At 48.6% G+C, this 22,772-nt stretch overlaps 1 protein-coding gene across 3 annotated transcripts; it reads left to right on the forward strand.

The window, feature by feature from the left end:
* The first annotated feature begins 588 nt into the window (after nt 1-588).
* VWA1 (von Willebrand factor A domain containing 1) lies at nt 589-21,226 on the forward strand. Of its 3 annotated transcripts, none has more exons than XM_030289226.4 (7): nt 594-1,199; nt 7,127-7,690; nt 14,088-14,366; nt 15,256-15,528; nt 16,388-16,539; nt 17,536-17,653; nt 19,668-21,226. In XM_030289226.4, exons 1-7 carry the CDS (start codon nt 1,127-1,129, stop codon nt 19,715-19,717), a joined length of 1,509 nt encoding a protein of 502 aa, XP_030145086.4. In that variant the 5' UTR covers nt 594-1,126; the 3' UTR covers nt 19,718-21,226. The 3 variants fall into 3 exon arrangements, with proteins under 3 accessions (XP_030145087.4, XP_030145086.4, XP_072773444.1); XM_072917343.1 differs by having other exon boundaries at nt 595-1,199; nt 7,266-7,690; XM_030289227.4 differs by lacking the exon at nt 14,088-14,366 and having other exon boundaries at nt 589-1,199.
* Nucleotides 21,227-22,772: the final 1,546 nt, after the last annotated feature.

Genomic DNA, 22,772 nt, shown 5'->3' on the forward strand with positions numbered 1-22,772 from the left:
TTTGTTTTTGTTGATTATTTTAATTTTTTTTTTGTGGTTGGGATTGCAGATATTCGGGATGGTATTTTGTGTTCAGTTTTAGACATTTATTTTTTCTTATTTATGTCATAGTATTATAGTAGTGAGTTTTGTGGTATTTTATTAATAGGGTATAAAATGGCTAACTGTTTTTGTTATAAGGCTTTTTAAGGTAAAACTTTAAGCTTTCTACTCTGTGATATTATACACTTCTAACCAACCACACACTCATCATTCTAGTGCTATCAATTAACTTTGAAAGCTTTTTTCCTACAACCTCAAATCGAATATAACTTTCTTAAAAATCAAAATTTATTAATTTTGATTTTTTTACAAAAAAAAATTCTAAAATTCTCAACATCCAAACCTCCAATTTCTCCCTGCCTTTTCCCACCTGGGCAGCAGCTCCTTCCTGCAAACTCTGCGTGTTTTGGTGGCCCCAGCAGGGACACAGGGGACCCAGGGGACACAGCCTCGAGTGTCCCCAGCCCTGGGAGGGCCCCGCTGAGCAGCACTAGGGCCTGTGCAATGCTCCTCCCAGAAGATTAGCCAATATTCCCAGGGCAGGGCAGCTCCCCAGCCTTTTCTACTCTTTCTTTCCTTTATAAACGTGTTTTTCCTTCTTCCAGCTCATTCCAGACAGCAGAACTTTGGATTTCTCACAGCTTTCTTTCCTTTTTTCTTTTTTTTTCCTTTCCCTCTGGTTACTGGCCTGCTGCCAGTGCCTTGCAAGGCCAAAGATTTCTCTATCGGGATATATTTTTCAAACCAAGCCCAGCTGCAACACAGACTAAATCCCCGCTCCTGGGGCGAGCTTAACTCGGCGGAGGAAGAGCAAGCAGGAGCGCTGCGTGTGCCTCTCCTCCAGCTATTGCTGTCAAGATGGATTTATGGCTTTAAAAGGAGTGGGGGGGAGGAAGGAAAATTCCCTCCAGGAGCCAGAGCTCGCAGCAGAGCCCAGCAAAACACACGGCGAGCTGCGGGCATGGCAGTGGGATGGCGCTGGGAGCTGCTGGATCCGGACTATGACTGATCTGGGGCTTTTGCTGTGCCCCCACAGAGCCCAGGCGGTGCATTTGAGGTAGTTTGGCCAGGACCAGGCTCTGCTATGTTGGCCAAGGTGCTGCTTTCCCTTTTTCTGTGGCTGCGGTTCGCTGCGGGACAGGACACACCTGAGCCAGGTGAGTGCCTGGAAAGGCAAAGCGTTCCTCTGGTGCTTTACCCCGTTTCATGCCTCCTGCTCTCCTCATAAAACCTTTTCAGAATAAAAGCTGAGTCTAGGGTGCTGCTTTAGGTGTTTAGAAGTACTCGTGTGCAAGAAACAAACCAACCTGTCCGCGATTGCGGGAAGAAATTGCTTGGAAAGTAATTTTGTCGTGTTCGTTCCCAGTGGGGAAGGGGAAATTGTTCCAGAAATGTGCAGAGTTAAGAGATATCCTGTGGAAAATCCTCGCTCCTCACTGCGGGCTGGAGCACGGGCAGTGAGAGAAGTCGAGGCTGTGATTAACACGGTGTTCTCTGCTGATCTCTGTAACTCAATCGCTCCAGCCCCGCTGAGAAACGCTTTTTCTCTGGTGGAAAATGATAATGGGTCAGTCCTGGGCAGGGCTCAGCCCCGTTCTGCTTGGAGCTGCTGCAGATGGGTCTGTGCTGCCCTGTGCCGGGAAACGAGCAGGGTCTGTGCCGGGGATCCGAGCAGGGTCTGTGCCCGCAGGACAGTGGGTTTGGTGTCAGTGCCCGGGATCCCAGCAGGGTCTGTGCCCGGGATCCCAGTAGGGTCTGTGCCCACAGGAGGGCCCGGTTTGGTGTCAGTGCCCCTGGGAGCTGTGACCCAGTGGGAAAGCAGGAGAACATCGTGTGGGCCTGGCCAGGAGCCTCAGACCGAGCACCCCGAGTGTTGGGGGCTGACAGCGCTGCTGGGCACCGAGAGGCCGGGCTGGGGCCCGCAGCCCTCACGGGCTCTGTCCCTCAGTGTCCCGCTGGGGTCTGCCCCTCACAGGCAGCTGGGTCTGCCCCTCAGTGTCCCCCGGGGTCTGTCCTTCAATATCCCCTGGGGTCTGTCCCTCAGTGTCCCCCGGGGTCTGTCCTTCCATATCCCCTTGGGTGTGTCCCTCAGTGTCCCAGGGTGGCTTCTGTCCCTCAGTGTCCCTCTGGGGCTCAGAGTTCTCTCAAGGAGCTGGGGTCTGTTCCTCACGGGGAGCTGGCTTCTGTCCCTCAGTGTCCCAGGGTGGCTTCTGTCCCTCAGTGTCCCGCTGGGGCTCAGATCCCTTGCAGGGAGCTGGCTTCTGTCCCTCAATGTCCCACCGGGGTCTGTCCCTCAGTGTCCCAGCTGGCTTCTGTCCCTCAGTGTCCCACTGGCTTCTGTCCCTCAGTGTCCCACTGGGGTCTGTCCCTCAGTGTCCCACTGTGATCTGTCCCTCAGTGTCCCACTGGAGTCTGTCCGTCAGTGTCCCAGGCCAGAGCTCAGATCCCTTGCAGGGTGCTGGCTTCTGTCCCTCAGTGTCCCACTGGCTTCTGTCCCTCAGTGTCCCACTGGGGTTTGTCCCTCAGTGTCCCACTGGGGTCTGTCCCTCAGTGTCCTAGGTGGCTTCTGTCCCTCAGTGTCCCACTGGCTTCTGTCCCTCAGCGTCCCGCTGGGGTCTGTCCCCCATGGGGAGCTGGATCCATCCCTCCGTGTCCCTGTCACTGGGGCAGGAGCAGCGCTGCAGCTCCTGGCATTGTCCCAGTGCTGCAGCTCCTGGCATTGTCCCAGCACTCCAAGTCCACCCCGGCAGTTCCCATTGTCCCACCACTCTGCCACCCCGGGCGCGTGTGGCATTTCCCAGCCCGGGCTCTGAACAATGCTCAGACCTTCAGGGGCTGTGACAAAGCCAGCCTGGCATTCCAGAAGGGTTGTGCCCTGCTCCAGAGGCAGTGTGTGGGCTTGGGATGAGCTGGGTTTGGGATGAGCTCATTTAGGGATGAGCTGGGTTAGGGATGAGCTGGGTTAGGGATGAGCTGGGTTTGGGATCAGCTGCTTTTGGCCTCTCCCCCAAGAGAGAATAACCCCTCTGGGCTGGAGATGCCCATCCCAGCCTGGCAGAGCTCCTGGCAGGGGCTGGTGCCTTGTCCAGAGGGTTTGTGATGCTGTGCCACAAGTCACAGGGACAGGAACATTTTGGGATATCTGTCCAGAACCCCGTTTCCTTGGGATTTGGCTGAATGTCAGTGACTGTGGCTGCATTCTCAGCCGCAGTGGGCAAAGTGAGGAAGCTGCTGTGTGGCCACTGGGGCTTCCACACCTCAGGAATGACTGGGTTGTTCTGGACAATGGGTTTTGGATTCCTGCACAAAGTCAAGGCAAGCCATGACCAATTCCCCCTTCCCTCTTCGGGTTCAGATTCGGATCTCAGCTGCAGCCATGTAAAGTACGGCCTTTTGGTGGTTTGGGCTTGGATAAATGGAATTTAATTGTTGTTTCCTGGGCTGGCATCAGCAGAAAATGATGGGGATGTTGCTGTTGTGAATGAAAAATGCAGACATGGCCCATCCAAGCACACTTTCTGGGGCACCCTGCCCTCACTCCTCTCTGAAGCACTGGCACAATTCTATGGTCCCAGAAACGTTGCTAAAACAGCAGAGAGAGTGAAACTCTTGGAAAATCACGAGAGATGGCAACACAGCTCCCCTCCTGCTGCTGGGATTTGCCTGAAGGGCCATTTCTCACCTCAACTCTGTTTCATGGATGAGCTGGAACCCCTAAAGGCTTTCAACCACACAAGTACTTTGTGCTTGCTGGATCAGGCTGGGATGAGTTCATCAGACCTCCCCATCTCCCATGGGGTCTCTGAAGTGTAAAACCCCTCCTGGCTGGCTTGGGGGGAGAATTCTCTGCCAGGGAGAGGTGGTGCCTTCCTCCTCCTGCCTCTCACTGTGATCCAGAGGGGCCAGAGGGAAGCTCAGCCCGTGCTCCTCAGCTCCCTCTCATAGCTGGACTTTTTTCTGAGCGGTGAGAGAAAACAAGGATGGGATGTCAAACACGGTTAAGCCAGACAGGACATGATCCTTCTTGGCTGTAACTGAGCCCCACCAGCTCCAAGGCTGTGTAAATCAGGCGTGTGGAGCGTGTTCAGCTCCCAGCTGAGAGCGTGGGGAGCTCCGTGAGCGGATGTCTCCTGTCAGCATCACAGGGAAGCCTGGCCAGCTGTTTTCCTCCTGGAAAAGCCAGCAGGCAGCGTTGTGTTCCCATAGTGACATTTTGCTCCCATATCAAGCCCTTTAAAACACTCCTGAGCGCAGTGCATTGAGCTGGCATCACGGAGGGGGTGACACAGGACCCTGCTGTGTGTCCCTGTCACTCCCCAGGCTCCAGCAGAGCGCAGTGATCACATCTGCAGCTATCCCTGGCAGTCCAGGAGTCAGGGAAGTGCTCACAGGTGCCCCTTTGCCTCCAAACCCCCCCTGAAAAGTGAGAAATCCTCATCTGGCACCTCACCACGCTGTCTGAAGTGAGGGAAGTGCCTGAAAACAGCAGCTGCTTGCGTAAGCAGGGATTTGCTGGTAACAAACCTCTGCAGCCCCACCTCTGGCACGGATGGCGTGTTTGTGCTGGATGCAGGACAAGGAGCAGGAGGAAGGATGAGGGAACTGAAAGCCTGGACCTGCAGGGGAGGGTGATTTCAGTGTCTGGTGGCTTTCTGAGCCTTGCCACGCTCCTGATGGGGGGAGAGCCTTTGTCTCGATTTTTAAAGTGGATTCTTTCTGCTGAACAGGAGGGATTTGTTTCCATCTCATGCAGGACTGAGTGTTACAGATGGGCTGGTATTTGAATGAAGGAGAATTCTTCTTCTTCACCCACAGAGGGTCTCTTTTGCTCCAGAACACACCCCTGCCCTTTAGCTGGTTTTGTTAACCCGTTGTGGTTAACCAAGGCAGAACCCTGTGGTGTCAGACTGGGGCTGTCCCTAATTAACAGCAATGAGTGACGAGGAAAACCAGCATTTAAGGGATGTGAATGCAATGCCCCACTCTCGTGGTGCCCCAGAGCTGCAGGGTACAGGGCTGTACCTCCCCAAACCTCTGTTCTTTTGGGGTTTCACCCAAAAGGACACGCTGTGACTCCCCAAACCTTTGATCTTTTGGGGTTTCACCCAAAAGGACACAGCTGTGACTCCCCAAACCTTTGATCTTTTGGGGTTTCACCCAAAAGGACACAGCTGTGACTCCCCAATGTTCTTTTGGGGTTTCACACTGGTGTTCACCTGCGTGTTCCCCATGCAGGTAGCTCTGGCAGCAGTGGGATTTCTGCTCCCTCGGGTGAATTCCCAGCTCCCTTCCCAGTGCTTGTGCACATGAGCCCGTTGTTTACTGCTGCAAGAATGTCCTTTGGCCACTGATCCCTGCCCTGCCAGGGCCAGATGCTTTTCCAGCTCCTGGCTGCAACATTTGGGGATTGAGGGACACCTCTCAAAGCGGTGAGGAGCAGAGGGGAAGAACAACCCCATGCTGCCAAGATCTCTCCCATGTGAGAAATGATCCTCACTTCCAAAGAATTTAAAAGGTTTATTAAAAGATTATCAAAAATAGAAGACTGAACAGAGAAAATATTAAGGCACTGGGAGCAGAGGATTTTTCCCACCGTGTGCTCATTCACACAATGGAGGTTTTGCCTTTTAACCCTTTAGCTCTCCCAAAGTTCTGTCCATTGACTCCTTCTCTGTCCAGTGGTGGAGTTTAAATCCTTAAATCTTGATTGGAAGTCAGGTGCTGCCATAGTAACAAGCCAACCCTCCCAAATGTCCCAGGCCACCCCTGATAACAACTCAAGGGGAGTAAAACATAACTATAAATCTATAAAACCTCTCTTAACCTATATTCATGATATTTTTAATGGTGAGAGTCAAGCATGGCATTACTCATCTGTCACACCCGTGTCCTGCCAGCCAAACCAGCGGCTTGTGCTCCTTCCAGAAGAGGAGAGAGCTCAGAGCTGTGCTCTGCCTTTGTGCACCAGCAGCACCACCCCAAGCCCTGCTGGAATGCCACTGGCAGCTCTGGGATGTGGTGGCAGGGACCTGTGGGGTCACAGTTCAGCTCTGCTGGGTGGTGTGGTGATTCCTGGATTTCCCTTTGGTTTTCTGCCCGGCTCTGAGCTCCAGGGTGCTGCAGAGGAGTGTCTGTGGCTTGGGGTGAGGTGTGCTGGGTCACACAGAGCTGGCTGGGATCCAGCTGGGACACAGGTCTGGGCACAGAATCAGGGAATGATTTGGGTTGGAGGGACCTTGAATCCCATCCCATTCCACCCCCTGCCATGGCAGGGATGCCTTCCACTGTCCCAAACTGCTCCAAGCCCCATCCAACCTGGCCTTGGACACTTCCAGAGATCCAGGGGCAGCCACAGCTTTTCTGGGCACCTGTGCCAGAGCCCCACCACCTCATTTGGGGAATTTCTCATTGGGAATTTCTTCCCAATATCCCATCTAAGCGTCCTCCCTGTCAGCCTGAAGCCATGCCCCTCCCTCATGAACAGTCACTCCCAGGTAACTTGAACTTTCTCCATTCCTCAGTGCTCTCCCTGATCTCTCCTGTTGTTCCAGGAGATCCCTTGTGCCTCTGCCATCTCAGCCAGCACCTCTCCCCAAATCCTGGGGTTTGGCACAAGACAACCAAGCTTCCCCAGCAGGTGCCTGTTGTAGGGACATTGTTCTTTCTCTCAGGATTTTTTCGTAGAGTAGTACAGAGGAAAGAAAGAGAAAACAATTTCTATTTCTGCTCTTTGTTTCCCATGTGGAATTTGTTTGCAGAATTGTTTCTCTGGGGTGATGGCTTGGTTGGGTTCTGTTGAGGATTGTTTGAGCCTGGTGGCCAATCCAACCTACCTGGGGCTGGGCTCTCAGAGAGGGGCACGAGTTGTGAGTTAGATATGGCAGTTAGAAAAAATAGGTTTGTAGTTTTAGTATCTCCTTTAAATAGTATATTAATGTATTATAGCATAGTTATAATAAAGAAATCATTCAGTCAGACATCAGCACTTTTCCCACTGGGTTTGCCTGCATTTCCAATAGGTGCCCGTGCAGGTTTTGGGTTCACACCACTCCACTGATGCTGTCCCTTCTCTGTGCCCTGCCAGGTGCCCAGCCACCCATCTCCAGCGCAGAGGGGGACCTCCTCTTCCTGCTGGACAGCTCTGCCAGCGTCTCCCACTATGAGTTCTCCAAAGTCAAGGAGTTCATGTGGGACCTTTTGCACCCTTTCACCTTTGGCCCTAGGGACGTCCAGACCAGCATCATCCACATCAGCACCACTCCCACCATGGAGTTCCCGTTTGATCAGCACCTGAGCAGTGGCACGGTGAGAAAAGCCATCAGGGACACGCGGCAGCTCATGGGTGACACCAACACGGGCAAAGCGCTGTCCTTCACCAAGGAAAAGCTCTTCAGTGGCGAGGCTGGGGCCCGGCCAGACGTGCCCAAGGTGCTGGTGTGGGTGACAGATGGCTTCTCCACGGATGACATCTCCGAGCCCATGCAGCTGCTGAAGGACATGGGGGTGACCGTGTTCATCGTCAGCACCGGCCGCGGCAACTTCCTGGAGCTGTCGGCCGCTGCCAGCCAGCCCTCGGACAAACACCTGCACTTTGTGGACGTGGATGACCTGCCCATCATCACCAAGGAGCTCAGGGATGGCATCCTAGGTAGGCTGGCACTGGGAGGTGGCAGCAGGGCTAAGGGTGGGTGTAGCAGTGTGGGTTTAGGCGGTGGGTGCTGTTACCCATTCCCCAAAAAGCATCTCTGTCGCTACTGAGTAAGAAATCATTAGAAGGCTGGTTTGTACAACAACTTTAATATTAAAAACTCTTTTTTTTATAGACTGTTCTGATATATTTCACCTGATTGGCTAATTAGCAAAACCACTATAAACAATCCTTGAGAAGGACAAGTAAACAGGAAGTAAGAAAAACACTACTTGTCAGTTATTTATAATAACAAGATATCATTGCTTTTCTACAACTCCTTAAACATCTCACAAGTCCACTGTGAGAAAACTTATCTGGTTTTCTCTCTCTCTGACCAGGCTGTCACATCCACACAACTCCTATGGAAAAGCTGCTTGGGTGGAAAATTTTCCTGTGGAAAATTCAGGCAAAGCAGTGGAGTCCACACACACCACACTCACCGTGGCTAGCTCGGCCAAGGGAGGCAGAAGGGCCTTTTGTATGATCATTTCCATCAAAGGTTTATTCCAGAGTGCTGAAGGGAAATCAGGGACAAAAGACCTTGTGTGGGTTAAGTGTGGGGTGGCACAAAGGGCAGGGCAAAGAGCATTGCCCTACAGGGGAGAGGGGGCTGGCCACACTATCAATGAGGGGACAGGGAAAGGACAAACCATGAGAATTTGGGACATATGGGGAAGGGAACAGGAGTGGTTCCTGGTGTTGTGCAAGACTCCATGGGGAAGTCTTTTCTTTCAGCCTAAGTGGGGAAAACTCTGTGATAAATTCTTCCAAGGCAATGCCCTGGGGATTTCCCTGAGGGGGAAGGATTCAGAGGGTTCCACAGGTGCGTTTGTGTTTGGCTTTGTGGGGTGGGCAGTGGGAGAATCCCCCAAATCTCACGCTCATCCCAACCCCTGGGATGAGCTGCCCTGGAAAATGGGGTTTGCCCACCATGCTGCAGGTCCAAGTATAAACCAAGTCTTCTGGGAGGGCTGGGACAAATATTTACCCTTGGAATACTTGAGTGAGTGGGACAGATTCCCTTAGGTGAGATGAACTTGTGTTTGTGAGGAGTTCAGCTGGGAATGAGGAACTCGGGCAGCAAAATATCTGAATTCCTTAAAACCCCACAAGCCTTTGAAATGAGTCATGCAGGTCAGGCAGAGCACAAAAATGCCCCCACCTGCACAGGCTGTTAACCAAAGCTTTCCCAAACAGGAATGATTTCACCTCAGCAAAATTATGGACACAAAGTGCCTGAGCATTTGAGTTGATTTTCACACTCAGGGTTATTATTTTTTTTTCCTCTCAAACATTGTCTGTCTCTGTGCCAGCTGATGGAGGAACACGAACGTGTTGAACACATCCAAAATGGGATGTGTGTCCCTGGCAAGGATTTGGTCCTGTCAGCTCCCTCCAACTCTTATTTAGGATACATCTGATTCCTTAAATACACCATTGAGGGCTGAGACCTCCAACTCCTGCAGTTGTTCTCTTACAAACTGCAGTTAAGGATGGTGCCTGCTGTCAGCATTGAGACTATAGGAAAGGAATGTTTTTCTTCCATAAATCCCCTGTTCTAACGTGTTCCACATCTGCCAGATCCACGGCCTGACTTGGCCAGCACAACCTTTGGAAGAACAGCCCAGCCCTGCCTCAGCAGGCCAAGTGTTACCTCTGTGCTCCTTGTGGGGCTGCAGTGGTGGCTGGGAGGAAATGCCACTGGAAATCCCACTGCATGGGGAGCACCAGGAACCCCAAAAGAACAAAGGGGAGTCACAGTTGTGTCCTTTTGTGTGAAACCCCAAAAGATCAAAGGTTTGGGGAGTCACAGCTGTGTCCTTTTGTGTGAAACCCCACAAGAACAGAGTTTTGGGGAGGCACAGCCCTGTACCCTGCAGCTCTGGGGCACCACGAGAGTGGGGCATCACATTCCCATCCCTTAAAGGCAGCAGCTTGGCATTGTTACCACTCCGGGTTTTTAGATCGTTCTGGAAAGGCTCTGAGGAGCTCAAATCCCAGGATCTTAACTCAGGACAGGCTTTGGAAGGCAAGGGCACTGCCATCTGCCCCTGGGCTTTGTCTCAGCCTCCCAGATGCCTGTGGATTTCTTTGGAATGCTCAGGGAGTTTCTGTGACTTTGCAGACTGCTCACAGATTTTTCTGGAGGTCCTCTCTCCATTGGAAATCCTGATTTTATTCCTTATTTGACTTCTGCTGTGTGAGGTGGGTTGGGGCTGGCTTTGGTGCCCCAGTAACCCTTTCCACAGAATCCTCTGTGTGTGGCAATTCCTTCCTGTTCCCAATCACAATCATTAAAACTAACAAAACAAAAAAAGGACTGTGCTCTCCCTCAAACACCCAAATCTTTCCCATGTGAGAATTGGGTCTCCTCCTCCTGCCCCAGCCACCCCACAGACCTCCAGGTATTTTGTTTGAGTGCATCCTGATAAGATAGCATCCCAAAAATTAGAACTCTGCAGCACAGGAATTCACTAAATCTGCAGAGGTCACAACTGCTGTGCTTGAGGGCAGCACTCTGTGAATCCAGCAAGCCTAAAACCTCCTGGGCTGGGATTTTGATGCAAGGTGAGATTCCCACACAAATCCAGGGGCTGCAAAATGCCAGATTTTGGTCACATCACCTGATTTCACCTTAAAAAACCTCTTAAGTCCACAGCTCCCTCCTGGGATGGCAGGGACAGACAGCATCATGGCAGGCAGGAATTAATCAGGCCTTTCCAACTCTGGTTTAAACCAGACTGGTTTAATTATCACTTATCTTCATCTCCTGTTAAAAAAAAGAAAAAAAAAAAAAAACAAAAAACACCAAAGAAAGAGTGGAGGCTTTTGGAGAGGCACAAACAAGCTTTGTCAAGAGCTGCTCTCCTCCTTCCATCTCCTCTCCAGGAATGGGGTGTTCCCTACCTGCTCCACACATATCCCAAACCAAGGCTTCCTGCCAAGCTGCTGCTGCCTCAGGTGGGCTGAGGAGCCTCAGCCTCCACAGGGAGACACTCCTGAGATGTGGTGGAGCTGAAAGGGCCCCAGAGCTGCTGCTGCTGCCCTGGGAGGGCTGCAGGACAGGGGCTGTGCATGCCTGGGGGTCTCCAGTGCCTGTTTTCCCTGTTTGCCCTGTTTGCCCATGCAGGAATTCTGCGGAATGCAGCTCCCTGCCAGCCTGGCTGGGGCACAGCTGGCTCCTGGCAGCACCTCCGCCCTTCCCAGAGGGAAGGGAAGGTTCTCAGGCTGTGCAGGAGCTCAGTTTCCCTCTGGTGGATCTCAGATGTGCCCGAAATGTGGCAGTTTGGTGCTCTCCTGCTGGGGAAGGACCCTCAGTGTTGTGAAACCAAGGCATTCCTCCGAGGTGACATCAGGCCCTGTGCCTGCAGCCACTTGCTCTGTGCTCAGTGAAGCTTTGGCTTCTGACTCCTTCCAGAGCCAGGCTTTGCTCCTGAGCACCACCACATCCCACACACGCTCAGGGCAGTGCATTTCTGACCCCAAAGCAGCTCTGGGGCAGTCCTGCTGCAGGGAGGGCTCTGATGGTCCCACCTGGCACTGACCCAAGCAGGTGAGCACATCTCAGGTCCTGCAGCTGCAGAAGTGCTGTCCCCCCTCCCGGAATCAGAACCCGGGAAGGGGAAGTGGTTTGTCCCAAATCCCAGCTGCAGCTTCTCAGACCCGGGTTAGGACAGGTTCTCCTGTCTGGCTGCATTTCTTACCCACATCACGAAACCAGCAGCATTCCTGCAAGTCTGACCCTGATCTCTGTGGCTGCAGAGCAGTGCCTGCAGTCACCAGAAGGCAGGAGGTGGAGGGAAAGTGTCACCAGCTGAGTGTCACCAGGCAGGCACTGGCTGGGTCCAGTACAGGACATTATAATTAATTACTATTAATTATTATTAATTATTGCTGCTTCCCTCTGGGAACAGAGGACCTAGAAAACACATTGTGTGTCAGATTAAGCCCTTTTCTGACCCAGAGATGGGACAACTGAGAGGTGTTTGAAAAACTTTTATTCTATTTTCAGTCTCATGTGAAGGGTGAAATACAGATGTTATAATTCACATATAACATATATATACCACATATATGACACAATACAGATGTTATAATTCATGCTGCTCCAATCAGAAGTTAGCTATTTCTTCATTATAATACATTTTAAGTGTTTATTGGCTTATTAGTTTTAGCTGCACTATGTTGTAAATGTTTTAAAGCAAATCATCTAAAATTACCCCTCGTGGGTCTGACTCCAATGCATCTTTCATAATTCCTTTTCTCCAAAGTATCTAATCTTTTTTTGCAAGGCCATCCTTTCAAACTTCCATTTCACTCTCAACAACGTCTGTCCTATTCCATGGCATTTCTAAATCAGCATTTCTTATCTCAAGGTTTGCACACAGATGTGTGAGCCTTCTGTCAGGCTTGGAGAATTCCCTACAAATCCATTTCTCACAATTGTGGGCATTTATTCATTTATTTTCTGTGGTTTATTGCCCTCTTTGTGTGCTGAAGCCTCCTGGGCCCTGGCAACAAGGGGCAGAGCTGTTGGCTGTGGGTTTCCTGCCCCCTGTCCTTTGATCTGCCCCCTTTATTCACAGTGTCCCTGCCTCCAAGCTCACGTATTTCCATTCCCTGAGCTTTTGGCAGGATTTTTGGCAGCGCTGAGGCCTTTCCTGTGCTCCCTGTTCCTTCGTGGCTTGGCCCCTGGTGTTTGTGGGGCTCCCAGAAGGGCGCAGTGCCCCAGGACTCCTGAGTGGGTGGAGTGGGATGCCTGGGATGGGATGGGATGGGAGCAGGGAAATGTTCCTGCCTGCCTGGGACAGCCAGGGAACAGCTCAGAGGAAAAACTGAGGCTGTTTTATTTGGTACAGAGAAGTTGGCAGGGCTCAGAGCAGCTCGGAGGCAGAGAGCTGCTCCTCTCCTGGCTAAAGGACAAGTGCAAAGCAACCCCAGCTTGCAGATTTGGGATGAATTTTGTGCCTCCCTTCACCTCTGTGCAATGGTGAGAACTACCAGAGTGCTCTGTGAGTGCTTGAGTATGAGCTGGAAGGTTCTTTATAATGATTTAGAGGCACTTCAAGGCTCAGGGTGCTCTTAAAAATCCTTTAAAAATAGAAGAGATCTCCAGTGTGCCCATGCCACTTCCCTGGAGCTAGAAACAAAGCCCTGTGTGTTTGTGCCCCTCTGGAAGCCCAGAGAACAGTGGAATTCTGCCCAAAATGGGCTCAGAAGGTCACGCCTGTCAGAAGGGTCAAGGAGCAGAAGGAGCTGGGGGAGCTGCCCAGCAGCACCAGAGGGATTTGTGCCTGGCATTTGTGCCTGGAGCTCTGTTGCCCTGATTTTTTAAAGTGTTAAGTTTTCTTTTATAGTTCTTTAGAAAGTTTTAAAGTTCTTATAAAACTTTTTTAGCCTTCTGATAATGTTTACTTCTTTCTACTAGAGCTCTCACACACTGTTCATGTAAAAAACTATTGTTTTGCATTCTTTGTGAAAAGAAACAATTAATAGACTGTTGGTTTAACCAGTGTGGTTTGAGAGGTGGCAATTTCATCCTCCAATCCACTGCCACTTTTAGAATTCTATATATTACGAGGTCAGAAATAAAATTAACTTTTTTTCTCTTAATCTCACTAAACTTCTGTGTACTGATTTCGTGCCCAATAGTGACAGAGCTCAAAGGTAGCAGGAGTGAGCCTCGAGGAGAAGCAGGGGCAGGGAGAGGTGAGGTGGCACAAAGGGCTCTGAGTGCTGAATGTCACCGAACAAGGGAGCTCTGTGAGCCCTGCAGGGAGTGACCTCAGCTGGGCTGGGTCCAGCTGCCTCAGCAGAGCTGGGCACTCCCCTGCTCAAAGCCAGGGCACTGGGAACATCCCCCTGTCTGCTCTGGGGTGTCCTGACCCCCAGGGCAGCTCTGACTTTGACCCTCACTCATGGAGAAAACTCACCAGAGCTCGGTGAGGTCAGGGGTGCTGCCAGCTGCATTTCTGCTGCAGAGGGGCTGGGGCTGCAGCCGCTGCGTGCTCTGGAGGTGGATGTCTGTCACTCTGATTCCTGAGATTTTCTAAAGCCTTCTGAGTTTACATTCGGTTAGAAAACTTTCTCACACAACTTTCTGTAAACAACATATTGTTTTGCATTCCTTCATAAAGGTAGAAAAACTTAATGTACTAATAGTTTGTGCAATGTCTTTAGAGAGGTGGCATATTCGCTCTCCAATCCACTGTCACCTTTCAAAAAGTATAAATGCTAAAATCAAAAAATGAACTCTCTCTTTCACCTCACAATAACAACAGCTCGTGTCGTGCTTGCACATGTCCTGTAGCAGCAGATGCCAGCAGTGATTTCTGTCCCCTTGTCCCCCTCGCAGGTGTCATCCGAGCCAAGCGGCTCCACGCCACGGATGTCACCTCCAGCAGCTTCCGCCTGGTGTGGCCCAGGCTGCTGTCACAGGACAGCGGCTACTACAGCCTGGAGTACGGCCCCAGCGCTGATCCGGCCAGGAGGAGCACCCAGCAGCTGTCCGGGGCCCTCAGCAGCCTCCTGCTCAGCGACCTCACCCCAGAAACCACCTACGAGGTGGCTCTGACCCCCGAATCCAACGTGCACTACTTCCCCACGCAGACCACCAGCGTCACCACGCTGCCAGGTAACACGGGCCTGGGGACCAGGAGGGGATCCCTGCCTCCAACTGAGCTGCAGGTGGGGATGGAGCATGCTGGAATGGCCTAAGGGAAATCTGTGTGAGAGGGGGAAGAACTCTGAGCAGGATCAGCCTCCCTGTGCAGAAAATAACTCAGATTTATGCTGGGGGGCAGACTGAAAACCTGGGCTGGGCTGGCAAAGTCAAGGTCGACTTGTACACAGTTCATTTGCTGCATGGAAGAATTGTTCTGGCTGAAAGGTAGAGAAACCTGTTGCTGTAGGACATGAAATGAGTACACAGAAGCTTGGTAAGTTCAAAAGAGGAAAAGACACAGTTTTATTCAAACATTTGGTATTTATAGAATTCCAAAGGTGACCGTGGGTTGGAGGATGGAATTAGCACCTCTCCAACCACACTGCTCCAAAGATCAATCAATCATTTCTCTCCACCCACAGAGAAATGTGTAAACTATTCTATTTATACATGAAATTGTGTGGGAACTCTGACTCTCAAATATGTAAACATTATCAGAAGGCTAAAGAAGTTTTATGAGACCTTTAAAACTTTCAAAAGAACTATTAAAAAAAAACTTAACCCTTTTGAAAAATCAGAGCAACAGAAACCCTTTTCTTTGGGCTGAGCAGTGCGATGAGTATCAACATCTGCTTGATGGGTTAATTTTAATTCCAGTGGGTTGATTTTAATTCTTTGCTGGGCTGATTTTAATTCCACTGGGTTGATTTTAATTCTTTGCTGGGCTGATTTTAAGTCCAGTGGGTTGATTTTAATTCCACTGTATTGATTTTAATTCCACACCCTTGAAGCCCACTATGATGCAGGTCAATAATGCTCATTAAATCCTCATTTTCACCTCTCTCTCCATTGTTTCCAGAGGAAATCAGCCCAGTTCAGGTTCTCATCTCGGACTCTGGGCCTCACAGCTTCCATGTCAGCTGGGCTCCCGTGCTGGACAGCGTGGCCAGCTACCAGGTGCTGTACGGGCCACTCCCAGGGAACTCAGTCAAGGTGCTGCAGGTGGATGGGAGGCACAACAGCACCGTGGTGGAGCACCTGGCACCCAACACCACCTACCTGGTGACAGTGACTGCAATCTATAGATCTGGCAAGGAGAAATCCCTGTCAGCCAAGGCCTGCACCCAGGAAGGTGAGCTGGGGCGAGTGGCAGCACAGGGAGTGTCCCCAGAGGGTCACCTGCCTCGGGGTGATGCCACAGGACTCAGAATCCAGTGCCTGGGGTGGGGAAGCTGCATGAGCAGCTCTGGGTGTGTAGCAGATGTGTCAGGGCTGGGAGAGTCACACACAGAGTGGCAGCTGTTAATGGGGCATGGCCGAGCTGCTGGCACCCCTGCAGGTCCCAAAAGAAGAAAGGAAGGTGCCTCTCCCTCCCTCCTGACTCCTCTGGGCCCATTCCTTGGGGTGATTTGATGAAGTTAAGAGGTTAATGAGCAGAAACTTGTGCTCTGTGAAGAAGTACCTGTGAGGATATTGCAGGAGGCAAAGTCTGGCTCTTATCAGGACTCAGGAGCGAGGAGGAGCTCAGGGGATGACAGAGCTGAGGGTGCGGGAGGTGACTGCCAGTGAAATAAAGACTTTTATGCTGGTAGCAGGGCAAAGTTAAGAACTGATTAGTGTGAGTTCAGAATTCACAGAATCCCCAGGTTGGAAGAGACCTTCAAGCCCATCGAGCCCCAACAGCTCAACTCAACCCTGGCACCCAGTGCCACATCCAGACATCTCCTGGGCAGGGAGAACTTTATCACCCTTTCAATAAAAAACTTTATCACCCTTTCGTAAAAAACTTTATCACCCTTCCTATAAAAAACTATTTGCCCACATCCAACCTCCGTTTCCCTCGGTGCAGCCCGAGGCTGTGCCACCCAGCCCCTTCAGCAGGGAGATGCAGAGTGATTCCACCTCTCCCCCCAAGGCTTTCCAGCATCCCCCGGGGGAGCAGGGACCACTCTGGAACAATTTCGGCACTAAAATGGATTTTCTCCCTGCAGAGGGCTCCGGGGTGAGGCACCTCCGCTTTGAGGAGGTGGGTGCCAACAGCCTGAGAGCCTCCTGGGACCCCGCCCAGGGCGCCGTGCGGGGGTACCGGGTGCGCTGCCGGCGGCACAGCGGCCGCTCCTCCGCGCTCAGCGTGGCCGCGCAGGTGCGTGGGGAAAGCGCCGGGTGCGCTTAGAATATAATATTTTTTTATATTTATTATAATTTATATAATATATAATATATAATATATAATATATAATATATAATATATAATATATAATATATAATATATAATATATAATATATAATATATAATATATTATATATTATATATAATATATAATATATTATATATTATATAATATATATTATATATTCTATAATATATATTATAGAGTATATATAATATATATTATTATATATATTATTAATATAATATATATAATTATATATATTATTGATATGATATATATTATAATATATATAATATATATTATAATTGTGGCTTATATATTATATTATATATTATACTATATATAATACTATAGATATAATATATAATATAATATATATTATATATTATATATATTATCTATATTATATATATTATTATTATATATATAATTAATATAATATATATTATTTTTAATATAATATAATTATATTATATTATTAATATAATATATATCATTATATATATTATTAATATTATATATATTATATTATATATATTATATATATTAAAATTGTGGCTTTTCGCAAAGATCAAAATGGATTTTATATCCATTTAAAGTGTTAGTGTTGAAGTAACTTTGTTATAGAGTTTTATTTCTGTTGTTAATTAAGCTCAGTGCAATAGCTGATATAAGCATGTGTTATAGATATGTATTATAATATTGCTTTTTGTAAATGTTAAAATGGAATTTATATTTGGAGTGTTAAAGTTATGTAGATGTAGAGTTATATATATATAGTTTCTATGGTCCTTGTCTCCCATTGTCCTTTATTAAACATTTGTCATTTTCCCAGGGGAGTGATAACACTGTCTGTACACACTGGGCTGTGCTGTGCCTGTTGGCCAGGAGCACCCCAGTGCTGGAATTATTTTACCCTTCATTAAACTTTCCCAAAATCCTTGATCTTGTCCCTTGTTTTACAGGTGCACAGCGTTCTGCTGAACGACCTGCCCTCGGGCAGCAGGGGCAGGGTGTGTGTGCAGCCTGTGTACACAAACCAGCCTGGCAGGAGGCTCTGCCGCAGCGTGCACAGGCAGCCAGGTGAGCTCAGGGCATCCACCTCGGGCAGCACAAGAGCCCAGCCAGGGCTGCACCCAAGATGAACCAAAATGGTCCCAAAAAATGGATGATCAGTCACAAAATGATCAGTTCTGCTCCATTGGCACCTTGGAGTTCATTGTCCCGTTCCAGCTTTAGCCCAGGCAGTCCCATCCTGCTTGTTTTTCTCTCTCCAGCCCACGGTGTTTGTGCTCCTGGGCTGAGATTTGGATCATTTGTCCTTGGTGCTCAGCTGGAGCAGGAATTGTTTTGTCTCTGCTCTGTGCAGAGCTCAGCATCCCCTCATGGGGAGCTCAGAGCCTCACACTAAAGCAGCTCAGAATGTGAAAAATAGAAAAGCCAAAACCTGAGGCATCAGCACAGAGTCCCAATGTTCCAAGCAGAAGCAGTAGAAGCTAGCAGAAACTACTATCACTTCTTTTGCACCCCAATACAGGGGGATTTTATTCATAAATCATCCAATCAGCTAAAACCATTATTATAAAGCATTTTTCCTACACCTCTCTGAGCTTAATTCCATTGTGGGAAAGTAGTGTCAGTTCTTACACAAAATCTGTGAATACAGTTCTATCTGTTCTATCCAGAAATCTAAGCAATGTTCTGCTATGTTTTCATAAAGTCTGGAGCTAGGTTAATTTTGTGAAAACTAACACTACTGAACTTTAAGCTAAGCTTTAGGGCTTTTACTAGCTAACACAGTCTCTTAAGGCACTTAAGATATATTTCTACTTACTTAAAACTTACACTCCTACTGTTTGGCTTAATATATTTCAGTTTTTCTAAAGGTTCCAATTCAAATCCTGCATTCCTTTCTCTCTCTGAGGAGTTTCTGTTTCATGCATTCCAAAATCACAGAGGAGCCCTCAGGGCTGGGATAATCTGTGCTCATCACCACCCTTGTTTCACCACAGGGACTGACCAAAATTGGGCTCTTTCCCCCCGTTTTTAGGAGTAAGACTCCTCCTAGTGGAGTTTATTGCAGGCAGGAGGAAGAAGAGTGCAGTGGAGACAGTCCTGGAGCTGCTTTGGGATAATAAGGGTGGGAACGCTGCTAAAAGTGCTCTTTAAAATATATAGTTATATATAAAGATAGAGAGTTATATATTTATACTTTTAAAGTTATATAAGATATAGAGTTATATCTTTAAAAGTATTAGAGTTATATATTTAAACTATATATATATAGTTATATATTTAAACTATATTTAAAGTTATATAAGATGTAGAGTTGTATCTTTAAAAGTCTTTTGAAGCCTTGGTTGCCCTTCATTTTCCAACGTGGCAGGGCACAGGTAGCAATTAAAGCCATTTCTAAAGACACAACACTTCTTCCTTCTGCTGCCCAGAATCCACTTTCTGTCATGGGCATTGAAAGATCCCTGATAGGATGGTGTAAAACTAAACAGAAGCTACTGAAGAAAAGCTCCTTTTTCCCATCTAGGGGCTGCAGTGAGAGCAAAAATATGGGAGTAAAGCACGAGACTTCATTTTCTTCATGGTGGAAAAAGCTTTTTTTTATTATTCTTATTATTCAGTTTTCCAGACCTCCTGTGGGACTCCAGTTGGTTAGTAATTTTATTGCCAATTACATTATTGATTAGTAAAAGTTGTCATGCTGTATGGATTGGTCATTCAAACTCTCAGTGTCTACATGCTGGGAAGGTTGTTGATGAAAAAATAGTTTTCATTGTTCTATCTAACAGTGTAAAACCAGTTTATACAGGTGCTAAGTTGTTTTTGACCCAGGAACAGATTGTTTTATTAATTAACTGCTCACACCAGGATTGCTTTCATATGGGAACTTGCAAAATGCTAGCTTGGCTTAGAAAAAATGACAATCCAGCCAGAGAAGGCCTGATTTTATGAGGCTTTTTTTTTTTTAATATAATTTTTGTACCTTACAGAAACATAAAACTGGCCCCAGGGGTGGGATGTGTGGCTCAGATTGGAGAATGGGTGGCTAAAGCTGACATTTCTATTCCTTGTGTCCTTGCAGCTACAGAGGCCCAAGGATACAGGCACAGAGAGCGGGACAGACTGCTGTGAGCTGAGCAAGGTCCTGAGTGGACAAGGATTTGGACAAAAAGGAGGAATCAGGGGAGGAACAACCTCACCTCCCAGCCTGTGCTGTCCCTTGAGGTGTCCTGCCTGTCCAGCCTGTCCCCAGCCAAGTCTCCCAGGGTTTAAAGGCTTGGCCTGGCTGGATGGAGCAACTAAAGTGACTAAAAATGCCAAATCTGTCCCAGATTTCATATAAACACAAGTAACAAACAGAAGGCCAAGTGGTGGATCCTCACTATTGCTTGCTTGCTGCCTGCTCTCTATTTATTCAAGGTCAGTCCAGATTTATTTTTTGCAGCTTATGGGCACATTCAGGACTTGGCTGCTCATCTCAGAGAAAGATTCCACGTGGCCAAATCCATTCCTGCTGCCAACAGATGGGGAACCTGGAGGGTGAGAGAGCAGGATCCCAAAATCCTGGGAATGTGCTTCCCCAGCAGGACCCTCCAGGCCTCTCAGCAGAGCTCCAGGAGGAGCTGAGAGTCCAGAAAAGCCAGACAGGACCATCTAAAACATTTCTTTTTGTTTCTGTGGTCCTGCCTGGATCATTGCTCTGGCATTCCTGCAACCCCCTTTCACCAAATGGCAGCGTTGCTGTCCTCATGGAGATTAATTAGCCTGTTCTGTGGCTAATTACAGGCAATAAATCTCCAGCACTATCATTCCTCTGCACTCTGAACACACACAGCGCTTCTCTGGTGTCTTGTCTTGGGCTTCCACCCAGTGCTAAGCTTGAGCTACACTTAAAAATCAGGGTTTTTAAGGGAGAAAAGTAAATCTGATTATTTCCCTTTGCCCCTAAGCTTGAACTTGCTGTCTCTAAGCTACTCTGGAAAGGGGAGCTGGGGAAAAAAAAAGACAAATTAATTATAAATACCTAGTGACCAAGCAAATGGTTTCGAAGTTCAGGGCTTAGGGCTGTAAAGAAATGTAGATATTTCTCTGCTAAACCCCAGCATCAGTGGGAACACCCTCCCTCAGTAACTCTTGCTCTATTTTAAATTTATTGCTTATTTGTCCTACATGTGGAACTTGGTTTTGAAGCAGTGCTGTTTGTTGGAGAGCCCCATGCAGCCTCACAAACCCTTTTTAAAACAGTTCCTTTTGGGGCTGAGAGGAACTTTTATCCCTGACTTTGTCTCCTTGAGAGCTGAATCCTTCATCTCCTTTCTGGAGCATTTTTCTTTGGGCTGACTTGTTCAGGAGAGAAGGGAGGTGAGTCATTCATTAACTCTGTAAAGAGATTTTCACATGATTTGTGCCCTCCTTTGGAATGTGCATTTGTGACTGATTAATCTGAGTGCTGAAGGGACCACAAAGCCCCTGGAACTGCTCATGCAATAAGATGATTTTGTTTCTTCTTGCTGTAGGACAGAAATTAAGTTTGCACAACTCCCTGCATAGTTTATTAATGCATTACTTTTCATCCCCCCCCAGTTGTAACACACCCTTTTGAAGACAATTAAATATAAATACAAGAGCTACTGAATGGTTCCTTTGTGTTTGGTGGCAAATTTGTGGGTTTTTTTGTGGTTTTTTTTGGGTTTTTTTTGTGTAATTGTGCATTTTGTTCCAAGGATTGAAAAGCTGCCATTGATAGAATCATAAAAGCTGGGAAAAGCTTCTCATATCACCCTGTTAAATCATAATTTTAAATGAAGTGCATGTTCTCCCTGTGCCTGCACATCGTGGTCAACACAAAACTTAACCCCCATCCCTCAAAAAATGTGTTGGAAATGTAAAAACAGGAATATATTTTTCTTGATAAAGCCTCAGTTCCAGTAAGGATCGTTTTAAAGGGAGAGTCCCTGAAATTCTGGCAGATCTGGTAAATATTTGTGCTCAGGCACAGGGTGGGATTGTTGGGGTGCCCTGTGAGGGGCCAGGAGTTGGACTCTGATCCTTGTGGATCCCTTCCAGCTCAGGATATTCCGTGTTTCCATCATCCTAGGTGTGCTTTTGGGAAGAAAAATGAACATTTAAAGGGAAAAAACCCCACCAAATCTGAGGTGTCCCCAGCGTGCTGCTGAGGGCTGGGCATGGTCCAGGTGGGTTCTACATTTTGCACATTTCAGACTGCAGAATTCCATGTTCCTGGCTTGCATTCCACTCCCTTTTCCTGACATCTTTCCCACTCCAGAATGATGATTTCCATGGGAGATCCTGCTCTTTATCCCATATAACCACAGATATGGGTTTCTCTACACTCCCCTTTTCCACTTTTCCACCATCTTTCCCATTCAGAAATGCTGAATTAAGAGCTGATTTCCAGGGAAATCCCGCTCTTTATCCCACAAAACCACAGCAAAGGGTTTCCCCATGCTCCCCTCTTCTTTTCCACTTTTCCATCATCTTTCCCATTCAGAAATGTTGGATGAGGAGATTTCCAGGGAAATCCCCACTCTTTATCCCACATAACTACAACAGAAGTTTCTCCACACTCCCCTTCTCTGCTTTCCCATCCTCTCGGCCATTCCAAGGAGCTGATTTTGGGGGAAACCCGGGATAACCCCAAGGGAAACCCGGGATAACCCCAAAGGAAACCCGGGATAACTCCGAGTCAAACCCGGGATAACTCCAAGGCAAACCCGGGATAATTCCGAGGCAAACCCGGGATATCTCCAAGGCAAACCCGGGATGACCCAAAGGAAACCCGGGATAACTCCAAGGCAAACCCGGAATAATTCCGAGGCAAACCCGGGATAACCCAAAGGAAACCCGGGATATCTCCAAGGCAAACCCGGGATATCTCCAAGGCAAACCCGGGATAACGCCAAGGCCACGCCCCTCACTCCCGTTGCTACACGGAAGCTCCGCCAGCCCATCTTGTCCCTCCCGGCGCTCCGTCCCCCACACGGCTCTGCCTCCCCTTCCGCCTCTTTCCACCAATCAAACCCCACACGCTGCTCCTCTCCACCAATCAAAGCGTGGCGCGGCGCTCCGGCGGGCCAATGGGAAGCCGGTCCGCCTTGCAGCGCAAGCGCGCGGGCCGCTGTGCCTGTTCACCAATCAGAGCGTGGCGCGGCCCTCCGGCGGGCCA

This window comes from Taeniopygia guttata, chromosome 21 (assembly GCF_048771995.1).
Source record: "Taeniopygia guttata chromosome 21, bTaeGut7.mat, whole genome shotgun sequence".
NCBI classification, from domain to species: Eukaryota; Metazoa; Chordata; class Aves; order Passeriformes; family Estrildidae; genus Taeniopygia; species Taeniopygia guttata.